Source organism: Mchenga conophoros, linkage group LG14, assembly GCF_057382185.1.
Source record: "Mchenga conophoros isolate Kocher_MC1m ecotype Shallow Benthic linkage group LG14, M_conophoros_male_GT1.1, whole genome shotgun sequence".
NCBI lineage: Eukaryota > Metazoa > Chordata > Actinopteri > Cichliformes > Cichlidae > Mchenga > Mchenga conophoros.
Window position 1 is genome coordinate 3,588,331 of NC_140539.1, and position 25,157 is coordinate 3,613,487.

The window sequence follows — 25,157 nt, forward strand, 5'->3', positions numbered from 1 at the left end:
AACATCACGCCTCGGTGTTTGGGCTTCTTGATTATTACTGCAGCTATGTTCGCCGAAATAAGTTGGGAGATGTCCTTCCCAGCCGCCAGACTGCACTGAAAGAACAGAAACCTACAGGGAATAATAATACTGGAGCCCGCTAAGAAAAGCATAACAAACACGAGAGCCACGGCCACAGCAATTTCATCATTGTCCTTCACAGTAGCACAGCAAACTGCTCGTGATTAGCTGACGACCTCGAGTAACTGAATGGAAGAATGTGAGGCTGGAGCCAAAGCAGCTGGAAGGAGAAACTGCATCAGCATGAGGAGTGTATTCACTCCCCCTTGTGTTCGCTGCAGCAAACTGGTCCACTGAATTCCTCCGTTGCTGGGAGAAAAAGTAAAATCAGCAAAAAAGTTTTTTTGTTGTTGTTCTGTTTGAGTTTAGGGTGTGTTGCAACACTGCAACAGGGACGAGAAGAAAACCCTGTGATGACAGGTAAGGATCATCATCACAAACCTACACTGCATGTTTCCATCACTCTTCTCATTTAGACTTCTGCTTTTGTTTCTTTCTGTCTTTTCATCATTTTCCACCAAATGCCATTTTAAATGTGCTCATCATTTTCGAGTCCAGTTATTCAGATTTAACCAATCAGCATCAGTGTCTGCAATTAAGGACAATTATTCCACAGTTCAAGAAACTGGACAAAAGCTGTAATGTACCTTCAATACTTTGTGAAACACAATGCACTGTAATGTCTGGTATACTTTAAGATAGCTGCTCCCAAAAAAAATGACGTATATTTTCTAGTTTATTACAAACACATTTGTCAACATGTGGTATTTATACAGTGAATGGTCTAATATGCACTGGAGGTCACATAAGCTTAGGTTTATTGGAACAATAAAAGACATACCATGAGGGCTTGATATTCAAAGAGATGTAGCAGCTGCTTGCTGCATATTTGATCATCAGTTTTTAATAGTTTGGATTTTTCTTCTTTAAAGACACAAAAATAAAACCTAAGTATATTAACAGTTTTATGAATGTATCGTCAGCAGACTAAAAAAATTAAGAATTCGATTACTCCTTTTAACACTTACATTTTGTCTCAACACGTTCTGCGATGATGGTGCAAAGCACTTTAACAATATTTGTGCTATTTTTTTTATTTGTCAAATGTCTACTTTACTCGTGTTTTTATTTTTTTAACCTTTTTTGTAAACAACATCTCGTACAAACTAGCACAGTGAACCACAACCCCAGCAAATGTGTTTTTATCTCCGTACAATATAAATGAAATCAATACAAAAGTTTGGTTGGTTGCTTGGAACATTTTTATATGGATTGAGAGGTTCTAAAACGTGGTTTTCGAGACTTCTGGACTCCTGAATTGAATATATTACGTAAACAGTTGACTGTTCTAAGTCCCATTTAGAACCCCAGTAGAAGATTTTTAGAAGGTAGACTTCATCTCACCATTTCAAGTTCACTTCCATTTTTAATAAAGGGCTTGCAATCCATAGGGAGTCTTTTACTGGTTTGCCTTTTGAAGGCAGCCTTCTTCAGATTTGGTTGAAATTCTGAAACCGAAACAAACAAATAGTCCAGGCAGAGGAGAAAACTGTCATTTCTTCTGGCCTCCAGAAACATATTGTGAAAAAGGTTAAGTGTCAATATGGCAGAGCCTTGAGAGGCAAGAGGTCTGAGGAGCTTCTGAATAAATACAAGGGACGCGTCTAGTTCCTCGCACATAGTCTGAATGCCGCTCAGCCTTCCTACTGTGCCAGGTCAGCACACAACCAACCCTTAGCCCCTTTATTCTCTCTCTGTAAAGCTATTGAAGTCTTTGACAGTAGCTAAGGATGTTTTCATGTTTAGGACATATTACAGGAGATTTTGAAAAGGTTTTTTTTCTTCCTTTTTTTTAAGTGTTAGGGGGACTGGGGGATTGGTCGCTCTGCCGTGCCACTGACCGGAATCAGGAGGGGTAACAAGATGTCTCAGTCCAGTTTTTGGATGCAGGCTGGGTAGGGGTAAGAGTTGAAAGAAGCAATCAAAACACCCGAACGTAATGCTGCAGTGTTTTGGGGCATCATTTTTATGCTAAATATGCTCTCCTGTCAAAAAGAACAACAAATGGGAAAATAAATAAATAAATAAATATGAAATCACCAAAAAAAAAGGAGAAAAAATAGTTTATGGTACTGCCCTAACCCAGTCATTATCCGTGTCCCTGTTCTGGACTCAGTCCCCCAACACTTCCAGATCTCACGACCCTTCATTACTGAATCTCTGGCCAGCAAAGTCCGCTCCCTCGCAAAGCTACCACACAGTGCCCTCGTTCATTTCTGAGGGCGGGTGAGACAGATGGTTATTGTATCCGCTCCCGTTCAGTGACAGTGAGGTAAAAGGAGGACTAGGGCCGAACACTTCTGACGAGATGCTGTGCAGGGGCCCTGGGATGCCGGGCTCTGGGCTGGGAGAATCCCCTGGGTGGTGGGACATGATATCGGAGAAACGTTGCACCTCAGTGGAGGGATGGTGGCCCGGGAGCGGGTGGTCCATACCTCCAAGGGGGTTGCCTGTGGGGCCTGAGGATGGCACAAAGGGGAGATCAACTGGGGTCTGGGCCTGTGATGATGGTGGCCCCTGAGGGAAAAAGTCATAGTTCCCTGCTGGACCATAGTATTCACTTTGATAATCTGCAGATGCAAGAGAAGTAGAAAAAAAATATCACCATTAGCTCAGACTGAGAACAATGGGTTTGCAGAAGTAATTCCAGGGATGTTGAGGAATTCATTGAATATATATACATAGCTTGATTTGCATTAGAGAAAAAGAGACCTTCGCTGTGCTACATTAGTCACAGAGCACGTTACACTTAAATCAAAACTGCAATTGGGTGGGGAGAACAACGTGGCCACAAAATTAATTAAAATGGGGGCCATTTCATCAGCGATTCTACCTACTGAGACCAATTTTTTCAGCTCAGCAGAATATTATTAGACTTTTTGCTTCAGCAGGAAGGACAAAGGCCCAGACACAAATGGAATTCTCTGAAAATTAACAGATATTTCAAAGCATTTGATGAAATATTGCCGCGTTGGTATGAAATCACTCAGGTGTAAACTAACTTCACTTGAAGTGAATTCCATACTAAGCCATTTCTTAAAGCCTGTGGATGAGATGACCCAGACTAAAACATGTATAGCCTCTTTTGTTTGTTTTTGAATACATCCAAAATAACAGTAAGTAGGAAAACTACATCATTTTCACTGCTTGTTCATACATTTTAGTTTTTAACATTATGCACTCATTTGACATTTAATATTGTGTGAAAACAACGAAGACGGTTAAATGTGGATAGACCTAGTGTGCTCGCTACTCACTGGTCGTCTTTAAAAAGTGGCATAGACCTAAATAATTCCCCGGGAATAGGATAATGGCATATAAGACAAAACATTAAGAAGAAATGACCGGCTAATAGGAAATAACAGATGATGCATTGAATTGTTTTTAACAATTCAATGTTTGGCGAACACATTATCAGTCAGAACCAGGTTGAAATTTAACGTGTCAAAAAAGAAAGAAAATATTAAGCAACCATACCTCCATAGTAGGAGAACGGTCCGTTGGGGATGAGCTCCCCAGGCTCCAACCGGTCACCCAGCGCCCTCATTCGCCTCGGGCTCCGGAAAAACGCGTGCCTCCGGGCGCCCAGTGCGCTCAGCTGCTTCATCCGCCTCTCTTTGGAACGTCGGTTCTGGAACCAGACCTGAACAAACGCAACCACACACACGCGTACGTGTGTATCACATCATGTGGCCCAGAAAATATGCAATAGACTGCTGACGCCATTTCGATTGCACGTCAATATTCTATGGCGAAAGACGAGAGGAGAGGCAGAAATGGAGATTATGGAAGGGGGTGGCCGGGGAGGGGTTAGAGCTGCTATTCTATGAATAAATATCTAAACAAACAATGGTTTGCTTGTTTTTTCTGAACATGCAAACAAACGTCGGCATTTAAATGTATCCTCATTGAAAGGAAAGTGTAATTAGGTATCATGTTTACCTTGGCACCTACTCCGCTGTCTTCTTATTAGAGTCAATAACCGCGCTGTATGCGGCAAGCGTGTTGAGCCAGTGCGTTAAATTCGCAAGGCTCTGCGGCGAAGAGGACTGCGCCCAATTATCGTTTAAGGAGCGACAGTCCCATCTAACCTCCCTAATGATCTTTTAACCCTCCATTTACTCCGACTGAAGGCTGCAGCAGCAGGGGTTTAAAATCTCCAATTAATACTTAATAGGCGGGTTGTTACCAATATATTACCGGACTCTTGGAGGTTATCATTTCCTAATCTATAGGCCGGCTTCCTTTAATTATGCTCTCCCCTTTCCTCGCTCAAGCGCACACACATTAAATAGCACTATCTCCCCGCTTCCACGTTTTCGGTATTACTCTACGTTAAAGCATTTTGCCTTTTTTTAAACAAACAAGCAAACAAACAAAAATGTATTCCCATAGTTTAAAAAATGACACTACTACTTTGACTACTTTGCAATAAATTTAGGGCTACGTTTGTGTGATTTTGGCGCGTAAATATAATTTATTTGAGACATTTTATTATTAGGTATTTCCAATTCTTGTGTCACACAATAGACTTTGAAAATAAACCATGATTTATAATAATATCAGTTGGGATTATCAATAATAATAATAATAATAATAATAATAATAATAATAATAATAATAATAATAATAACATACAGTTGGTTGTATGTGTCGTTTGTTGTTTAACTTGGCCTTCTGTAACGCACGCTTGTTGTGAGGATACAATCTGAAGACCCTTGAAACAGATTTGTGCCTTTCCACTTGGCTGAAAATGCTCACAGCGTGGCTAAATGTGGTCGCAAAACGTGGTGGCAGCGCTGTGCCAGGACTCCTAGCGCTCCCAGCGCTCCCAGCACCTCGGCGCCAGTTGGCGACTTTGCCCCGTCGTGTGCGCCAAGAATCAAAAATACCCATATAAATTACCCATTTCCAAATCAACCTCGTCCATCGGCCAATCTTTGGCTTAATGAATTCGATGTGACCGCGCAGTTTGAAGGGAAGAGGCCTCGTTTAAAGAGGGGTGAAGGATATGAGAGGGGAGGCTTGGGGAGGTGGAGCCTCCCTGATGGGATGAGGGCCTGCTCGGTCATTGCTGTCTGGCAGCTTGGCTGGGACATTTTTCCATAAAATATAAGCTGTTACATCACACCTTTTAATGGGTGCGTAACACCCTATAAAACGGAAAAAGGCGCGAGCCCACCTCCTCAACCCCTGGGTGTCCCCTGAATCTATTTCCATAATATTTGAAAGCATCACATTGCACGATTTAGATGATTTACTACAGAATCGTGTTTAAATCACCGGGGACCACGAAAGTTATGATACTACATCAAGGATTGCATTAGGAGGCCGCATGGACCACACATTTAGAAACACGCATTTGATAAAATAATGATAATAAAAATAATGGTCTATATAGACTTATAGACTGAGTTTAGGCTGAAGCAGAGCTCCTGCTTGGGTGCAGCTGTTTCTTTACCTGGATGACCCTCATGTTGAGGCCCGTCTCCTGGGCCAGCTGCTCCCTGATGTGTCTGGTGGGTTTTGGAGTGGCGGCAAACGCTGCTTTCAGTGTCTCCAGCTGCTTGGCCTTGATGGTGGTCCGTGGGCCACGCCGCTTCCCTCCCAGGTTCTGGTCGTCGTTCTCGTTGTTAACGGTCTCCTTGTCGGACAGCGCGGCTATCTCTGTGTCCTTTAGGACCACGTCATCCTGTAGCTGGTCTTGAGAGTCTGGTGATAAACTCGGGTCGCTGCATGCCGTTACTGCAGAAACGACATCTAAATATTAGAATAATATTCACACAGCAGTGTTATCGTAGCAGTGAAGCGCCAGAGTCTCTAAAAGTGCATTTAACTCGGTGGATTATCACCACTGACAAAGTGCAAACACACGCTAACACTGCTAACTAGAAGTTATATTTCGGAATTATCGTTTTGTAGTGATGTTGTTTTGTGCTGAATTCGGGCCTTACTTGTGACATACAGCCATTTGTTTTACAAAAGGAAAATTTACCAACAGCAGAATTTATGAATGCGGAGGAGGCTTAAATATCAAGTAAAGAATGCACAGTCTTAATTAGAAAGAAAGAAGGACAGAAAAAGAAAGCCAAATCTGACATTATGAAAATAAAACAGATTGAGCACAGCTACATATCAGGCCAAAAGAACCATCATCTGAACTGAAAAGAAAATATTTCGCGCTTTTAAACCATCGTGCGCTGTGTCATGGAAATGAGGAAGCCACTGTGAGGTTGAAAACGTTAAGTCCATCTTTAAAAATAAATAAACAAATAAATATCTATCTATCTATCATTATTATTATCATTATTATTATTTAACTCGCCCTGCGTACACACACTCACAGAACACACGTGCAGGACTCTGCATACCTGAGAGGAGGTTGGTGTCTTTTACACTGGTGTTGTTTAGGTAATCGTCTTTGCAAACGAATTTGTTCTCGTCTATGATGTAGAGCTCCTCGCCGGTGGAGAGCTGCTTGTTGCACATCATGCAGGTGAAGCAGTTAAGGTGAAACACTTTGCTCCGGGCCCTCCGGACCAGGTCGTTAGGAGAGATGCCCTGCGAGCAACCGCCACACTTGGTGCCGAACCGCCTGCGGGGGATGGAGGTGGTTACTCCTGCTATTAAGGGTGTTCTGCATTTTTAATTTATTGTTTATTAATGTATTTGCTTTAAAGAGACAATGATCTAAACATTTAGCAAGGAAAAACACCAAAGTGATGGGGCCGACTTATATAACGGACACAAAAATAAACATTCAAAATAAACATCCGGAAGTTATAATTGTGTCTTAAGGATACAAATCATCTATTTCTGTCTTGCTCTCTCTCATATATATCTTTGTATGATATACATATTTTATTATTAATCCATCCTATTAAATATCAGCGTAATTTAAGGAATGAAATCGAGTCATAAATATTGTTAAATGTGACATTTTAATTCCATCATTATTTTAACGGATCAAAAATAATGAAGATTCATACAGAGATAGTTTTTTTATTTTAGGAGATTTCTATATCACATGCTATAATAATAATAATAATAATAATAATAATAATAATAATAATAATAATAATAATAATTTGTGCTATAATTGTACTTTTAATTATTTTTGTAAAAGAAAATGCTGACCAGTAGCTTTGCCTCTTTAAAAAAAAAACCATAAAGCCAGCAAACAAACAAACGCGAACTCCTCTCTGCATTAACCTTTGCACAAAAATTTCATCTGTTACATTTTTACCTCTATTTTACATGTTTTTTGTGTGTCTTTGCAAACACGTATTTTAAGCGTCGAGCTTCAGTAAATAAACCAATTTGAGGTGTCTTTAAAAACTAGGTTGGATTTTGGCTCATAAATTATCACCCTGCCATCTACTTCACTGTTAAACAATGTTTGCTGAGTTGCGTGCGGTGCTTGTTGACTGCACGTCTGTGATTGCATCGTCTGCGGACCTGATCTTTTCAACTAGTTTACTATTCAAATCCACTTATCACGTCCTCCTCAGCCAGACTGAGCAAACACACCGGGCAGCGGTTTCTCTAGCGCCGGTTTGATGCTCTAAGCTCCCACGACTGCCAACAAGCTGTAAAAAAAACCCAACAAAAAAACCCCTTCAAGTGTGATTTCCTCGATTTCCTAACAAACCCTCCCCCTGCTGAGAGTGAGCGCACACGCGTTTAATGTTGCTGCTCCTCTTTTGTTGCTGTTTTTGCATAAGAATCCAAGTTAACAAGCTTTCAATTACTTACTACTAATCAAAAGACGGGACGGGTCGTTTTATTCGTTTATTTAGAGAATTCAAAAGGACATTCTCTTTGTTACCTAACCAGATGTTCTGTCATTTTTGTTTGTGTTATCTTTTAGGTTTTCTTCACTTATAATTGAGCAGATTTGAACTGTAACAGCAGTCTGAGCCACGAAGAAATACTTTCCTTTTTTTGGTGGTCACCTACAATTAATAGACTATATTTTCAAATGGTAAATAACGTGGAAGATACAGATGTTTCCACTAAATTTGCGGTAGACTGAGGTCGTTTGCAGTTTAATCTAATATTTGTAGGGTTTCTTATATAGTTTTCTCGTCTCACTGTGTGCCATAACTACCTTTGGTCCTTCTTTTGAAAATATATAAATATCTTTATATAATTTCTTTCATGGTTTGTCCCTGCTTACCTGCTGCGTATTATTCGTATGCAAAAGAAAAGTAAAAGAGCGAAGGAGTACAAAAACATTACTTTTCAAAGGGTTTCTGCCATCTTCATCGAGCTTACCTAAAGAAATCGTTTTTGCAGTATAGTCTCCCTTCTCGAGAAAAACATTTCTCTGTCAAATTGCATTTGCACTCGCAGCATTGCACGCACTTGACGTGCCAGGCTCTGTCCAGCACGTTGAGCAGAAAGCGGTCCAGGATAGGCCTCTCGCAGCCGGCGCAATGGACCATGGCTTTGGCTGGGCAACAACCCCCCACAAACGAAGCAAACACACAAACCAAATCAACAGCACAGGCCGAGCATTGACCGAGTATCTGCTCTCTCCCTCCCCGATTCGCCTGGAGCTCCTGGGTCAAACGTGCGCAAGAGAAGCCAGTCGATCAGGTGTCACCACAGATTTCTCCCTGCATGCGTAAAAAGACTCAACGTCCCAAAAAGCAAAGAACCAGGAAGGGTTGGCGATCGCGTCCTCACTGGAGGAAAAGTCAAAAGGTTGAAAAAAATAAATCAGTCCTTTTATGGATCCGTGGCAAAATTCAACCAAGGTGTTCAGCACAGGAAGCTGCCGATCGGCTCAGGCGAGAAGAGGGGAGCCGGTTTGGTTGTCCCGGTGACGCATCGGCCAAAGAGAAGAGCGTCGTATGGCAGCCAGTGCTGACAGAGGCTTCTAATAAAACGATTTTAGGGCAGAGCTGTCACACAAGAAGACACGCACGCCTACAAATAATTCAGAGTACTTTAACATGGCATCTTATCCACTGTTCAAAACCCGGCGAGAAACAAAATCACACAGCCAGAAGATGAAAAAAAGAGTGTTTCCCTTCCTCTCTGTTGGATGATCCTGGATGTTTGGTTTGTAATAGGATGCTGGGACTCGCCGGTCGCTCCGGTTGTAATCAGTGTGCTGGGATGCCCCTCGATCTCCAGTACCGTGCGTACGCAAGGATGCGCTCGATCTCTAGTACACTGTCTTGGTCCTAAAGCTCCAACCCAGCCTTATTTCCAGCCTCCTGACGTCAGGTCGCAGCCGGACCAATCAGCGCTGTGCCATGGAAGCAACCATCAAGCCGCCCCATCATAACCCAGCGAGGACTCTGCCTGCTATTTATGCCACACACTCAAGATAGCAATTGTCAAGAATTTCCCTGCAAACTGTCATATGTTAGTGAATGTGTTTGGAGGAAGGAGCCGCGGCGGAGGCGAGCAGCGCGGAGGGAGACACAACGTTTCCGCTGCTGAGCAAAGTGTCTTTTGGCCACGAGGAGACACATGAGGGACAAATCTGAGCAGGTAGAGACTATATAGTGGCGTCTTCTGAATAAAGAGGCTGGTAGCGCATACTGCATGGCGGTGGTTCCCTTGTTCATTGCTGTAAAGTTGTTGATGTGTGATTGCTTTATTATTTAATAGCTGGAGGCTTCGTCATTTTAAAACAGAAAAAAGTAGCTGTATGTTAAAATCTTAGCTGCCAGCCTTGCAATTGAACGCACCATGCATTAGGTAAATGTTTGATTACGCAGCGGGAAGCCGCACACTGCTGAGATCTTATTAAGCGATGACTGGGTTCAGGAGATGTGACGCTTTTCTGTCCTTAGCAGTAGCACATACACACCAGCCGCTTTCTCTTTGGTGTGACTGAGAGGAAGCATGGAAGTGAAAGACGGAGAGGCTCTAAAGTTGACAGCTTGCTCTCTTCGCCAGTCGGGAGCTCGCGACCCAGACGATTCATTAGGGACGTCCAATCCACTTTAAGTTCACCTTTAGTAAATAACACCACGAGCCTAAAAGCCGGCTGGATTATTAGCCGTCTTTTATGTGTTGTTGATTATTTACAAGCTTGGAGGATTTAACACTTTTTTTCTTGCTCAATTAAATTAGCTTTGGGGGGAGGGGGGCATGCTCGTTGAATTAATGGATTTCGTCCCACTATCTGGCCAATATTTGCATTTGAAAGTAGTATTGAGTAATTAATCAGAGACTGTTGTGTGACAATAATTTAATAAATTCATTTGCAGCAAGAAAACGACGCATTTGTCGTCGCTGTTAAAACAAAATCGTCTTAAAGTAAGTGCGCACTTTAAAGAAGAACCGATGACCCGAGCATACCCATTCATTCTGTAGCAACAGCCCGCCAGCACCTTTTACATATGGGCTGCTTCTCATGTAAAACACCCGCTCATTCACGTCCAGCTGCCTCCCTCCCGGGCCGGCGTCTGGGGAGCGCCCCTTCAACAGGACATGTGTTACTGGCTTGAAGAAAGAGATAAGGCTTGGAAATACGCGCGCACACACAGCACCCTTTTCACTCGTTTTCTTTTTTGTTTCATTTCCTTTTCCTTTGTTTCGTTTCACCCGTTTCCACACTTGCCTCCTTATTGCGAAGCATCTTTCATGTTCTGTTTCCATCAGGGAGGACAGGGAGAGGCGGAGAGGTCAATAAGCTGCCTGACAACTGAGCGCTCCCTTTTCCAAAATCAACAACGGAAGTATTGCGTGTCCTTTTGGATTATAAAGCCGAGTTCATTCTTCTTCGTCTTCCCCCCCCCCCCCCACTAAAAACGTCCTGCAGAATCCAACAATAGCCAAAGAAATCTCGCACTCCCTGCACGCGCTATCACGACACAAACTTGTACCGCGTAAACAACAAAAGTTGTTATTTCCATGTGTTGAAGATGCTTTGATAGCCTGTCAGTAGGGATAATCTCTGCCTGATTTAAAATAAGCCAGAGAGAGAGAGAAGGAGAGAGAGATTCAGCTCATCTCATGGAGACAGATTAATCCACGAATAGAAGGAAATCAAAACATAGGCTATAGGCTTAAAAATATCTCAACTCCCCTCCGGGCAAAGACACTATTAAATGCAAAAATGGTTTTAACCTTACCACTGTAATCCTGTACTAGCAATAGATGTTTATTCTCACCCATATTTTCATCCTGATGCAGGCACAAGTTGTAAATTGGAATTTGTGGCACAGCCACTGCGCTCAAATCGAAGAAAACAAAACTTCTTCTTCCCTTTTTGAACCTTTTTCTCAGAAGGATTTGCTGACAGCAGGCCTGTTGCCAGAGTGAAAATCAAATAGCCAAATTAATCAGTAATTTAACTTTAATGTTTCTCGCCAAGAAGACTTTTATTTTGCTCACCTTAAATCCTTTTCTTCCTCCAAAGTGTAATTCTGATCACTACAGGCCATGCTAGCCATGCTAAGAAAGGGGATGTTCTTGTATCAGGGCCATAAGTGCTGTAAAGCAGCCCAGGAGATTTGGGTTTTATGAAGTGCGGACAAGTGAACTGGTACACTGCGAGATAATTAATCTGAGGTAATGAATGAGGCTGTGAAGATGCATGCAATCATTAATTCTAATCATGACACGTTTATTTGTCTCCCCTCTCTCCTCCAGGCTCAGTTTAGAGACACAATGTCACCACAACAATGTATGAGGGGCACGGCTAGAGGAAGGACTTTGGGGGGGGGGAAGGATAAATGCAGAAGCTCGAGCAGGTGATTAGATGGATTGTGGGAAAGGGGTAAAATATAAGACAGAGGCACCGGAAGATTCCAGAGTAGCCATGGCTGAGAAAGTCTGGTTATGCTTCCTTGCAGCCGGGGGCAGGCTGCCGAGAAGGGGGCAGATTGACGGTGGACTCCGTTAATACCTAGAGAAATGTCACCCCCGACTGGAGCTTTGATCAACTGAGTGTACCGGGGAGGAGCAGGGAGGACGGTTCGATACAGTTCGCTGCTCTCTTCTTCTGTGTGCTGGCTCTCTGCAGGATTATTATTATTATTATTATTATTATACAAAATAACTTGCAATCAGACGCTGACATGCATAATTTATAATTAGATGCACTGATACCGTATGAATGCGTTTATTTTATAATAAAAAAAACTTCATTTGCGTTCAAACTGTCTGTCTTAAGATCATTTGTATAGTTTTTCATGTTTGGAAAATTGCACTTGAAGTGGAAGTCCACGAGAAATAAGAAATTTTTTGCCAAGTAGCTTAAGACAAAAAAATGTCTGTTAAATAAATGTAATGATAGTCCAAGTGAAGTTTTTGTTTTTGTTGAAATAGTAAAACGTGTTTCTGCTATTAAAAAAAAGAAGAAGAAGAAAAAAACAGGCAAGGAAACACAATCCAAAATTCATCAGAGTTCACCAAAACCAGATAATGTATTTTGCTTACAAGCCCACAAACGCATTTTAACAGTGTCCAGGACGCGTGAGAGCCGTTTATTGGTTGCGCAAATTGTTTCAGCGCCCACAACTTTAGCGTCACGTTCAAGAACCGAGTCTGTATGGGAGGAGAAGGGGATGGGCACCTCCCTGTCCTTGTCCTGCCCAGTCTGTCAGTCATTCTTCTGGCATTATCACACACTGCCAGGACCAAAATTCCAACCATCCATCCATCCACGCAAACCACCACGCGCTGGTCGTACAGCAGAAAAGGCCCAATGGCTAACATGAAAGAAGAAGCCATGTCTCCCTGCCCCCGCCCTCCCCCACCCCGAAACATATGCCGAGGTTGACTGTGGATTATTGAGATTGAGCCAATAGCGCAACTCTAAGCAAACATTTTTCCAGACTTCTAAACTCCGGCCCGGGCATGTGCTGAGAGAAATCCAATGGGATTTATAGATCATCTCCCTACAGCTGTCCCTTCTCATCTCCGAACCCCACCCTCCCCTCCCCAAACACACACACACACACACACACACACACACACACACACACACACACACACACACACACACACACACAAAAGCTAATATTCTGAGGCTCATGATTCCACCATCCAAACCCATCTACATCCCCTGTTTTTGTGTGTGATCTTAGGAGTCAGTGAACTGGGTCTTGGGAGTCCAGAACAGTAATGCTGTCTGGAACCCGGGTCAGCTAGAAACAAGGCCGCCACCAGAGTCCGGCTCGTTCCTCTAGGGGGCGAATTTAATCCGGGTAAAGAGCGAGTTTACAGTATTGCAGTTATTATTTATATAATTCCAATTTACGGTTGTCAGAATATAACATCCATCATCTACACCTCAGCATTACATCTATTATAGTACAACTGGTTAATTTGCAAATGTTATTTTTCGTTATTTATTTTTTTCTATTTGTAATTTCCGTTTGACAGACAACAGTCCTGGATAAATAGAAAAAGAATTAAAGATTAGCATATTGATTTTTTTTTATGTCAGTGTAGTTAGGCAAGATTCTAACTAATGTATATGAGAAATACATAAACGTTCGGAATATTCATTTTCTTCAGAAGTGTAATGTTTCTATGCCTCAAGTCATATGTGATCGAATTTTAAAGCCCGCATGAAGAATAACAGTCATGTAATTGTAGAGAAACGGTCTGGAGAAAAAAAAGAAGATGATGACAAGTATTCCTTCCCATGTCTAAACCAGGTGGGTTTAACTTCACCTTCACAGCCAATTAAATACTACTACTACTACTACTACTACTACTACTACTAATAATAATAATAATAGCCTACAACTGTCTTTTTTCTGAGATGAAAATTCTGCAGTCAGACTCTGTGAGAAATGCTTCTGCATGAAGCCACTGGGAAGCAGGCTCTAAAGCAGTTCCACTAGTTTAGATTAATGGTACTCTGCGCTTATTCTGCAGTCGAGGTGAAAGGGCTGGGATCACTAATGATTATAATATAATGTGTGGCGATAACCACTCCCTTTGAGATATTATCGCCCGCTGGCCAATGCTCAGGGGACGAGCTGCATGGCTGCAGAGCGCCAGATAGCTGCTGCCGCTGTTGCAGCCACGGCAGCAGATTTCTGCGCTCTGAAATACAAAAAAAAAAAAAAAAAAAAAATGCCCATAAGCATGGAGTGAGGGAGTACCGGATGCTGCTGATAAATCTACATTAAACTATAAAGCATAGCAGAGAGGCTTTCACATGTTGAAATTAAGGTTTTTTTCTCTTTCTTCCACGGCTAAAACTCGTGTTTTCCTTTAAAACTCACATTACAGCTGTACATAATAAAACACATCTTTTAATACCAAACAGTTCAACAGCAGTTTTATCCCCAAATCATCAAAGAAGTGGAAAACAATAAACGCCATGAATGAGTTTTTTAAATGATGTATTTTTCTTTAACGACCAAACTCTTTTTCTTTTCAGTTGCCGCAAGTGACAACGGGCTCACATGATTTATGCCCTATGGCGGATAACGCAATTTGAACTTTGACAGATCAGAAATAAACGTAGAATTGTCTTCTAAATGGAATTCTGAGGAAAATCCTAGGACTAAACTAAAATTTCGCTCATTTAAAAGTAAATGTGATTGCTGTTTTGCTACTTTTGCGTAGCCTGTATGTCGGTGATGACACAGAAGTTAAAATTCCGTGGTCTCCTTTATTATAGTAATTATTTTTACAGGGAAAAAACTATAGCTTGTATCCACAGGCCTGAATAGAAGGTGCAAATGCAGGAGAAATGTAGGAAAATCCCTGCTGTTTTCCCACCAAATCTTCTTCATCGAAAAAGATATACACACCCATATTGAGGAACAACAGTCGGGTATTTTTGTACCTTTAAATTTACCCCTCAGTGAAAAAAAAAATCAAAATCAAACAGGAATCAAGCGTCCCCTGTTTATTCTTTAATATGGAGGCGTACAAATTTCCAAATCCGATTGGACTTTAAATCCCAGCATAATTATCGACATTCACTGATCGATAACAAACAGCTCAGCCCTCAACAACGTCCATGTAATAAAAAAACGGGCTGTTCGAGAGGCATGGGGAGGAGAAGGAGGAATAAGAAGTGCAGTGAGTGATGCTTCTGTGTTGGACGCACGGCGGTCAGTCACGCGCTATCCATTTTCATTGGAGCTTTTGTGTACGCCAAAACCAGAGGCGCGCATAAGGTAAAGCCTGCTTCAAAGCCGCGGCTTTATTTTTATATCCAATAGATCAGCAGGCAGACAAAGCTTTATTTTCGCCAGGAGAGAGATATTTTACCTCCGCCTTACGGTTTTATGTTGGAGAGGTGTCAGCCGCTGGAAATGGATGGCTAATGCATAGGCAAAGCGCCGTTCGGCTCGGCATGCTACATGTCAGAAGGGGGGCTGCAGGGAAGGGCAGCAGGGATTTAGGGCCCCTGGGGGCCCAGCACGGGGGACTAAGCACAGAGGTGGTAGTAGCATCTGCCATCCACTTATGCTGCAGTTCCTAACATAGCTCAACACAGAAGCAGAAGTTAAAGACACACTTATAAATGACTTACTCCAGAAATTCACCATTGTGATAAAAACAGAAAGCACAAGGCATTTAAGTGCAAAATAAACCAATAAATGCAAATGGATTCAAATTAAATGAATGTGGTTAGACAAAGTACATCCAGGTTCCATTTTGAATTTTTCTCTTCCATCAAAAACTTGTTTTGACACCACTGAATAAAAGCCCAATCGCAGATCAGCAGAGAGACACGTTTCTCTTAGATTTTTGCATGAGTTTGCCGGCGAGGGCCTTTCCTCAGCGATCCAGGGCTGGTCCTTGTATTCCTGGGGGCAAAGCCTTCCACACACACCCTCCTCAGTACTCTACAATCAGAGCTCACACGAGACAGTAAAATTAGCAGCATGAGAAATCGGATGCGAATTCTTGGACTTTTTAATAAAATCCACAGCTGGTCCCAGACCTTATGTTGCTCTAAGCAAACATCCCCACAGACACCCACTCACCTATTCAAACGAAACCATTTTTTCTCTATAGTATTGTGGGTAATACACATTTTAAATACATTTGTTTATTTAATTATTATTTCAAATTACTTTAATGGCTCACACCGAAGATTACATGTATGCTGTTAAATGCACTAAATTAAATGTACATAGCCAAAGATTAGATAATTTATTTAACTGCAAGCACAAATATTACGAAGAAGACATGATTCATTAAAGTAAACGTTTATTTAATGAGAATTTATTGCATGATATTGCTATATATTTTTGTTTTTCTGAGATATTTTTATAGATGAAAGAAAAAGCTTAAAGTATTGAAATGCTTTTAAATTACTTAAAAAATAAAAGCACATTCATAGATTATAAAGTTCTCTTTTGTGTGTTACTAATAACTGTAAGTTAATCTTCCTTTGTTTGTCTCACACGTCAGTTGAGGATGACATCCTCCACACACATTTGGAAAATGTCCTCAAAATCTCCCAAATTGCAAAATAGAAACACAAAAGCAGTTTTAGGATGCAGTTTCCAGATCATAATTGTTTATTTTAACCGATTGTATCACAAATCAGTTATTCATTAAAAAGTCTATTCAAGACCTTTGTATTAGTTTTGTTTTGCAGGAAAGTCAAAGCATCCTGTGATAGATCAAATATTACTTCATGAAAATCAACATTTCTCTGTAGTTTCTGAATGCAAATAGTTAAATTATAATACAAGACGGGGGTCTTGTATTATAATTTAACTATAACCCCCCCCCCAACAACAAACAAACAAAAAAACAACAACAAAAAGACCAAAACAAAACCCACAAACAAACAAAAAACCCCACCAAAATAAAATAAAAAAGAAACACATGCAGGACTTTAGCTGGCTGTTAAAATCATATGCACTGTGCAGTCCCTGCCATGAATGCAGAATTCCAGCTATATGCTGCAAAGAGTTAACGAGATTTACAATGCTGCTCAAAACACAGAGCATCCCTGTCATATTTCGCCCTCATGCTAAATAGAAATCTTAAGAAGTAATTGGAATTTACTGCATACCTGAATAACTGCATATAAATAAGCACACATTTCATGGGGGGGCTTGATGACACTGTTTGGTCGCATTAAAACTGCTGCATACATTATAATACATAGCAAATAATCTTATTTTGCTGCAGCCTTTGCTACATGCTTGGGATTCTGTCCAAATTACCAAGGATTCAAACAAGCGTTTTCAATTTATTAAACTTATATGGGCAACATTTCATTTTAATAGGACAATTTATTCTGGGAAATTTCTGGGAAAGGATTATCAGGGGTTGGTGGAAACCATGGCAGTGTGTAAATCTGACAATGTTCATCTCATTTAAAAGCAGGCAGGCTTCATTTTACTTGGGCCTGTTTTCACTGGACGCAGTATGAGTCAGGTGCCTTGAACAGGCCTTTACCCCACCCCACCCTTCCCGATCCCTCCATCCTGTCTTCTTGCAGCTGAAAGGCAAAACTAGCTCGTTGACTTTGGCCATGTCTCCCAGACAAATTCCTTAATTCAAACCACCTTTATGAGTCTGCATGCGCTTACTGAATTTGGTGGAAGACGACACAAATCCTCCGGATGGGATTGGCAGTCATGCCCCCGGTCTCTCGGCCTGACACGCTCGGGATGTAAAGTGGTCGACTATGGTGTGACCCCCCCCCCCCCCCCCCCCCCCCCCCCCCCCCACCCCCGGTCGAGAGGGCTCAGCGGATTTGGAGATAATGACATTGCCGCCTCTATTAAGATTCACATTAACCATTTCAACACACGACCCTATTTCCCTCTGTCCTAGACCTGTGTCAAAAAGCCTTGCTGTCTTACCAGGCGTGTGGTAAAATTCAGAGCTGACCAAACAGTCTGCATTTGCACATCTTTAATTCTAGGAAAGACAAAGGAGAGGCTGTCTACATGTAAAGAATATACCTATCCTTATTGTTTAAAGCAAAGTGCCTTGATATTCATGAAGCAAACTATTTGGCTGTAAATAGATCTCCCTACACAGGTATGTTACATTTTCTACACTTAAATTTAGGTTCGTGAATATGACTTGTCTCTTTTGTTACCACACTGAAATACCTCTCTTTCTTTCTGTCTTTCTGTCACACATACACACACAAAACCCATAGTTGCCTTCCCTGCTAGTTCCCAGAGCTGTGACTGTGGGAGGAAGGCCAAATTGTTTGTCTCTCCCTGTGTCAGAGCTCTGCAGCAGAGACCATGAGAACAACTGGTCCCTGTCTGGCTTCTGGCTGATGGCTCCATCAGGTTAAAGCAATAGGAGGTCTGATGCTGGATCAGCTTGAAGCTGTATGAGTGTATAAGTGACTGCTAGTATATGCTTTTCAAGTGTTGGAGTGTAATCTTTGCAGGAGCGATACTGCGTACAACCAAGATAGCCACTTAAAGGACAGCTTGAAAAACAATTGTTGGGACATAAAGTACTAAACAAAACCACGATATCTCTGAAGCTAAAGTAAAGAAACCCCCCAACACCTTAAACAGAATCATGCAGTAAATATGTTTTTATAATTGAAAAATAAGAACCCACTAAATATCAAGGTGGCTTCCATAAACTGGTGTTTTTGTGAAGGATGTCACATCAGACACTGTTAGCACAGCATTGAGAAATTGCTGTTTAGATAATGACAGAGAGACAGTAAGAAAGAGAGTTCTTTAAGTCTGCTTTGAGCTTTTTATTTTTACAAGAATTAAATATTTATTTTTTAAGTCAAACATGGTAATCTCACATGTTCTACTTAAGTCTAGAGTCGTCAAGCCTAAATCCAAAGGCAACAGCTAGTCTTCTCTCAGTACAAAAACATGTGCCAACTACAATAATGTACAGACTGTTTATTTCAGACAGTAGGATTGCCAGGTCTTTTTTGGAGGGGAGGGGGGGGGGGGGGTCTGCGCATTAGGCATAGCTCATTATTTGTGTCTGCAGGTTAGGTACACCTATTTTACATGAAAATCACATAAATACCCAAATTTGGCCAAACTGACTGAAAAACAGCTCATACATATTTGAAAACTTGTCGCTGAGGTACACATACACACATCCACATATTCAGAGTGCTATAATGTTCTGTACTTGCCTTTATACAGTGCTTTTCTAGTCTTACAGGCCACTCAAATCACTACAGATTGCAAGTCAGTGAGCACAAGGTTCAAGTCGCATTTTAATCACACATTCAAACAGTGCTTTATTCTGTACACTTCAAACTCTTTATCTAACTCATATCCATGGCCATATTTGAGTACTGAGCTGTTTTTTGACACAGTACGGGCAATCCTGCTGCACAGGAACAGTAGTATCAGGACTGACAACCTCACCATGCTGCCAAGAATCACAGTCGCAGTATTTCTTCGGATGTGTTGCCGTTTATAAAATATCAAATCCACCATGTAACACTCTCTTAGACTACAAACATGTTGTCCTGATTTTTACAGGATAAATTGACCCCAAACACCAAGTGTTCAGAGATGATTTGCTTCCTTTAGTCTTTGGGCAAACCTAGACTAACTACAGTCTACAGACCTTTTTCTTATTTCAGTGTTGTGGAAAAAATGTTTATGAAAAATTAGACATACTGCTTCAATCAGCTGTAGAAAAAAACAACACAAGGTGTCCCCTCAAATTGCATAATGTTATGCTTGACATATTTAAGATAAGATAAGATAAGATAAGATAAGATAAGATAAGATAAAACTTTATTAATCCCTCGGGTGGGTTCCTCTGGGAAATTCGGTTTCCAAAAGCACAGCACCGACAGAAGTTACAGTTACAGAATATTATACACACACACACACACACACACACACACACACACACACACACACACACACACACACACACACACACACACACACACACACATATAAATACAGAGACATATATAAATAAAATATACGAAGGGGATAAATAGAATAAATAGGAATAAAAATAAAATAAAAATAAAAATACAAGTGAATTGCACATTTCAAGTATAATATTTGACAGATTGTGATGTCAACATAAGGCTAACTTAGCACCCTCTATCGCTGATGCCACTGCTGAGAAAACACAACACAACACAACTAACATAAACAGAGTCAGTTTGAACTGTGTGCAGCACCAGTGATGTCACTTTTGCCCCAGAGTGGCCTTACAGTGCCTGCAAAATGTAGATCATCTAAAATATGCTTTTGAGGTGCTAGTTTATTCTTGAAGGTGCTTTATGTATGTGTAGCACTCAGTTTATTTACTCCAACATAATTACTGCATACAGGAGCAAAGTGACTGTTAACAGTCATCTTATATTTATTGGCATTTTCCCCACACTTATTTCTCCAGTGCGCTGCATGCGCTGCATTTACTGGAGAGCGTTTAATCATATAATGCATTTTGTTGAACTCTGTCACCAGTCCTATCACTTCCTGATTCTTCTATGATAATGGGGATGGGCTAGTTATGCTGCTGCATGGAAGGCACCCCTCCTCTCCTGACTCACTGTGTCTACAGATGAGTTGAAAGGGTGAGGAGGTCGCAACCTTCCTAAAGGATGTTTTATGATGACACAGTTGGGAAGGTCTGATTTGTCTCCACTGGAGCGTGCTGCTGGCGCTTTCACACCCAACCATGGAAAAAAGAGAGATAGAGGTGAATATAGAGAAGGCAGGGAGAAAGAGAGCATGTGAACAGTAGAAGAGTGGCACTGAAGGCGAAGGGTGTGAGGTTGGACATGGCATGGTGGAGGAGGGTGGGCTGTAAATTAGCCCAGCTGGCAGACTGATGGTTAGCAACAGTTTTGAGGAACAGTACTCACCTTGACCCCCTCTGAGAATGTCCAGCTGAGCCCTGAGTGAGGAGGAAGAATAGAAAGTCTGCCAGCTATTGAACATCACACACATTCTTGTCATTGGGTACTCATTTATTTGCTGATAGTGTCAGGTGAACCCATATCAAACTTGAAACTTCATGGGGCGTGTGGGGATAGGCGCTAACTTTGGTATTTATTTACAAATAAATCAGAGATGAATGCTGCCACCTTTACAGCCTACACATCACATTCAAACAGAAACAAGGTACCTGAAACCACAACATCACTATCTCCATAAACACAACAACAGTTTCAAGTGATGTCGTGCTTTAAAGTCAGCCTTATGAGGTGATGATAACCTTTTGCTGGAGGTTTCTTCCTGTTGAAAGGGAGTTTTTCATTCCCACTGTCGCCTGGTTGGATTTCACAGTCCAATTCGAGTTTTTAGGAACTATATATAAAGAGTCATCAGGCCACTGTAACGTTGGCCACGAAGCCTCAAGCTTTCCTCGTTGCTGTGTTGATCGCGACATACAGGTAGACCTGAAGAGACAGTGCATACTCATTGGTTAACAAAACTGTAGCCAATGGAATTACACTGATTTGTCTTCTTTTCTAACTGTGAACTTAATAACTTGATGTTATTAAGTGTTGTATTATATAGCATTATCTGAATGTTGCAGTTGAGTTTACAAAGCCATCAGGAAAGCGTTTAAGTTTAAGGCACATCTGCAGTTCAATTTTCAGACCTACTAGCTATTTCCATCTTTGTTTTTTTTACAGTCTAACGCCATAGCTTCACAAAATATAGCTTGTATAGCTTAGTTGTATATTGATAGTTATAAATTAGCTTCCACACTATATCAGTTGCAATAACATTATTATGTAGATAAGTTAAGTTGTGCATTAGAACTAATCCACTATTAAGACATACACTTAACTACATGAGCCAGTTATAAGGACAGTTAGCAATCACTGTAATGGTTTGTTTCTAGGGCTCTAAAACAGGCTGGAGGCTTCAACATACCTGCAGGACAAGTCAAAAGAGAAATATGGAAATGGAATTTAACAGGAAAAGGGGCACTGAGCACCCACAAGTGGACTCTGACGTGGATGAAGCATAACATCAAAACTTAGTTTTTAGTGTATAAAATATGTCGTGAAGAAGTACAAACGAAGTTATTACTTTACATTAATAAACAAAAAATACAGTTCAAAACTATATCATTATGGATATTCCTGATAACTATAAACTACTTTATATTAAACTACGTACAGTAATAGCAGCGTGTGAGTACGATAGATTATATGCTAGATTATACTTTAAAATACTAATGAACAACTCATGTGCTCTTTGGTTACCACGTTGTTCTCTCCATACAATGCAGTTTACTTTATTTAGTATTTTAACAGACACAGTTCACCAAATAAACAGAATCATTTGTGTATCGACATTCTTTGTTACTGAACAGCCCAGTTTAGTTATGTTGTGATAATGTCAGTGAGTCCAGGCTCATACTGTGTATCTACAATTCTAAGCCCCTTTATTTAAAATGACTGTTTAAATGAGAACATTCCTAAGTTTGTACATTCACTTATTTGAATTTTAGAGAGAATGTAGCATTCTCCACCATCCACTCAAACTCACCACATATAATAAATTGCCTTGTATTAAACAAATTAATCTCACGCTTGGCAGTTCATCGATCTGTTGTTTCGTTGTTGCTTATTTGCAATCATGGAGCTCATTAATGGAGAAAATTATCTGAGTCACCCTGAGGTGCCTCAGCTGGGGAGGAGAGAGTTAAACAACTGCAGGGACCCATGAGAGAGAGAGCGAGCTAGTAACTTCATTTGCATGGAGTTTGCGGGAATGCACTCCCTTGTGGGGTGTAGGTGTGGGAAAGTTCACACCCTCCAACAACAGAGCCCCAACACACTCTAATAAATCATGTAATTCTTGATACTGGAAGACAAACGTAGGAGCAGATCTAATCAGGACTTGGCAGAATCCTTTTATCTACACCCATCTCGCCTGGTCACACAGACATACACAGTTCCACATTCCTGTTACAGCAAACACTCAAGTGGTTGGTTACAATTCCTAAAGGTAAACTATTGCTGGGACAATTTATTCAGGTCATCGTAGGCACAAAAAAAATGTAGCCAGAGAAAAAAAGGTAAACTCCTCTGCTTTTTTTTTTTACATAATTTCTCCAAGGTTTTTTTCCACTCACCAAGCCAGCTGCATGGACATGGGAATTCAGGAAAAAACGCTGCCGGATGTAAAATCTTCATTTTTGCATAAAATTCATTAATAGAAACATTATCTACAGTTTTATTGATATTCAGAAGATATAAGAAAAACTATCCAGTGAGCTTGGTGACATGCTCCATTATTACCATTAAAAACAGTGCACAGTTGTACCTTCACAGTAAACTTCAAATTCAAAGCACAGATTTAAAACATGTAGCCATTTTTACACGTTCACCAAGAACTTAACATAATGCATATGTTCGATCTGCGATGCTGCTCTGATAGAAGATTTCAATTATGCTTCAACTGCTTCAGAAAACACCAGAAAAAGTAGTAACAGGGAACATTTGCACATATCTTTATATTCTTGTGATTTCCCACCGTATTTAAGAATTTTCCCTCATTAGGTTAATAAAAATGTAATCCAGCATAAGTATTTCTTTACATAATTATATTTTTTTTTTCTTGATATTAGCATTATATAAATAGATCGGAATGTACTTCTATAAACATGAAATAAAACTCTTTATTTCTGCCAATTACTTCCATATAATATGTCCATCCATCCATTTTCTTCTGCTTACCCAGACTCACAGTGGGGCTGGAGCTGTCATGGGGCAAGAGGTGGGGTCTACCCTGGACTCGTCACCAGTTAACAGCAGGCCGAACACATAGAGACAGACATCCGTTTACGCCTACACCCAGTTTGGAACCATCAATTAACCTAACAAGCATGTCTTTGGACTGTGGGAGGAAAGGCCACGCAGACACCGGGAGAGCCTTCAAAAGATGCAAACCCAATGTTAACCACTGCCCCTCCATGACACCCATATGTAGCATAGTATCATTAAATTCATTTTTGATCTCTGGTCATCAAAGTCAGGCAGCTAGAATTTAACCTGGTGTTTCAGTGAAAACATGATCTAAAAATAGTTAAACCACTTGGTGTTAGTATGTTAGTGAGTGAGCAGCAAACGTCAGGATATTAGTGTGCCCAGAACAAATTAGTCCCCTTATCTTGGTTTTTAAACTGTGATTTTACATAGTCCTGATTAAGTCTTGGTATTTTATGCATTAAGTGCTTGGACTGGGTCTTTGAAAGAGTAGTGTGGTAAAGATCTTTAAAACAACTTTGAACAGGATTGTTTCAAACGGTTCCTATTAGAGAAAAAACAAAAACAAAACAAACAACAACAAATAACAGAAAAACAAAAAAACTTTTATTTCCAATCCCTCCACTAGGGAATGTTTACATTTCATATGTCTTATAACACACGAACTAGAGCTCTGATGCTATAGGCAGTGGATTAAAATACTTTTAAGGCTCATTTATATTTTATTTATATCCCTTTACACTCAGCCAGCCTGGATGAGGGAAATACACAGCCATTTTCAGGTTTTCTGTTGGGTTGAAGTACAGGCTCGCTGGCTTACTGTAAACTTTCACAAGTCTTTATTGTCTGACTGTTCAAGACTTTTCATTCCTGATTCCTGAGTGTAGAGATCTCAGAAGGTGACTGGTGGGTTTAAATGGCTTCTCGCTGTTAGTAACTTTCAATACTGCTGACATTTCTTTTACATTATGATATGCATAAGATCATGAACACATTTGGAAAAATGCAGTTAAATGTAGATTACATGAAAAATCAGTGCTCACCTGATCATCTCAGAATCAGCAGTTCTTTTGGTTCTGGTATACCACTGTAAACCATGACAATGTAACCTTCACTCTGTTCATATGGTTTCAAGTTTTGGGCCCTCACACTCACATCTGGTTAATGAATTCAATCAAATGTACCTTTAAGAGTGCTAATGCTGTGAAATGAGCTGTAAAGGTTTTTATACACTGTAAGGAAATGCTCACTGACTCTGACTGCGATGATTTTATTTCTTCTGTTTATCATTTAAAAAAAGGTAAAATAAAATTTTTAATGCCTTTTAAAAATGTTTTTATTGTTTTTAAATTCCTCCAGAAACCATGGTGGCATCCCATGCTCTATGTCTATCCATCTATCAAGCTAGTTTAGT

The 25,157-nt window shown here is 40.7% G+C and overlaps 1 protein-coding gene and 1 long non-coding RNA gene across 2 annotated transcripts; one reads left to right on the forward strand and one right to left on the reverse strand.

The window, feature by feature from the left end:
* Positions 1–685: 685 nt before the first annotated feature.
* On the reverse strand, positions 686–9,289 carry lhx1a (LIM homeobox 1a). The gene is made up of 5 exons (XM_085244786.1): positions 8,398–9,289; positions 6,492–6,715; positions 5,582–5,865; positions 3,598–3,763; positions 686–2,690 (listed from the first exon to the last, which is right to left on the reverse strand). The coding sequence occupies exons 1-5, from the start codon at positions 8,565–8,567 to the stop codon at positions 2,311–2,313; spliced, it is 1,224 nt and encodes a 407-aa protein (XP_085100912.1). The 5' UTR covers positions 8,568–9,289; the 3' UTR covers positions 686–2,310.
* A 169-nt stretch (positions 9,290–9,458) lies between these two features.
* Positions 9,459–25,074, forward strand: LOC146559099 (uncharacterized). Its single transcript, XR_014888276.1, has 2 exons — positions 9,459–9,627; positions 23,718–25,074. It is a non-coding gene; the product is annotated as an uncharacterized LOC146559099 (long non-coding RNA).
* The last annotated feature ends 83 nt before the right edge of the window (positions 25,075–25,157 follow it).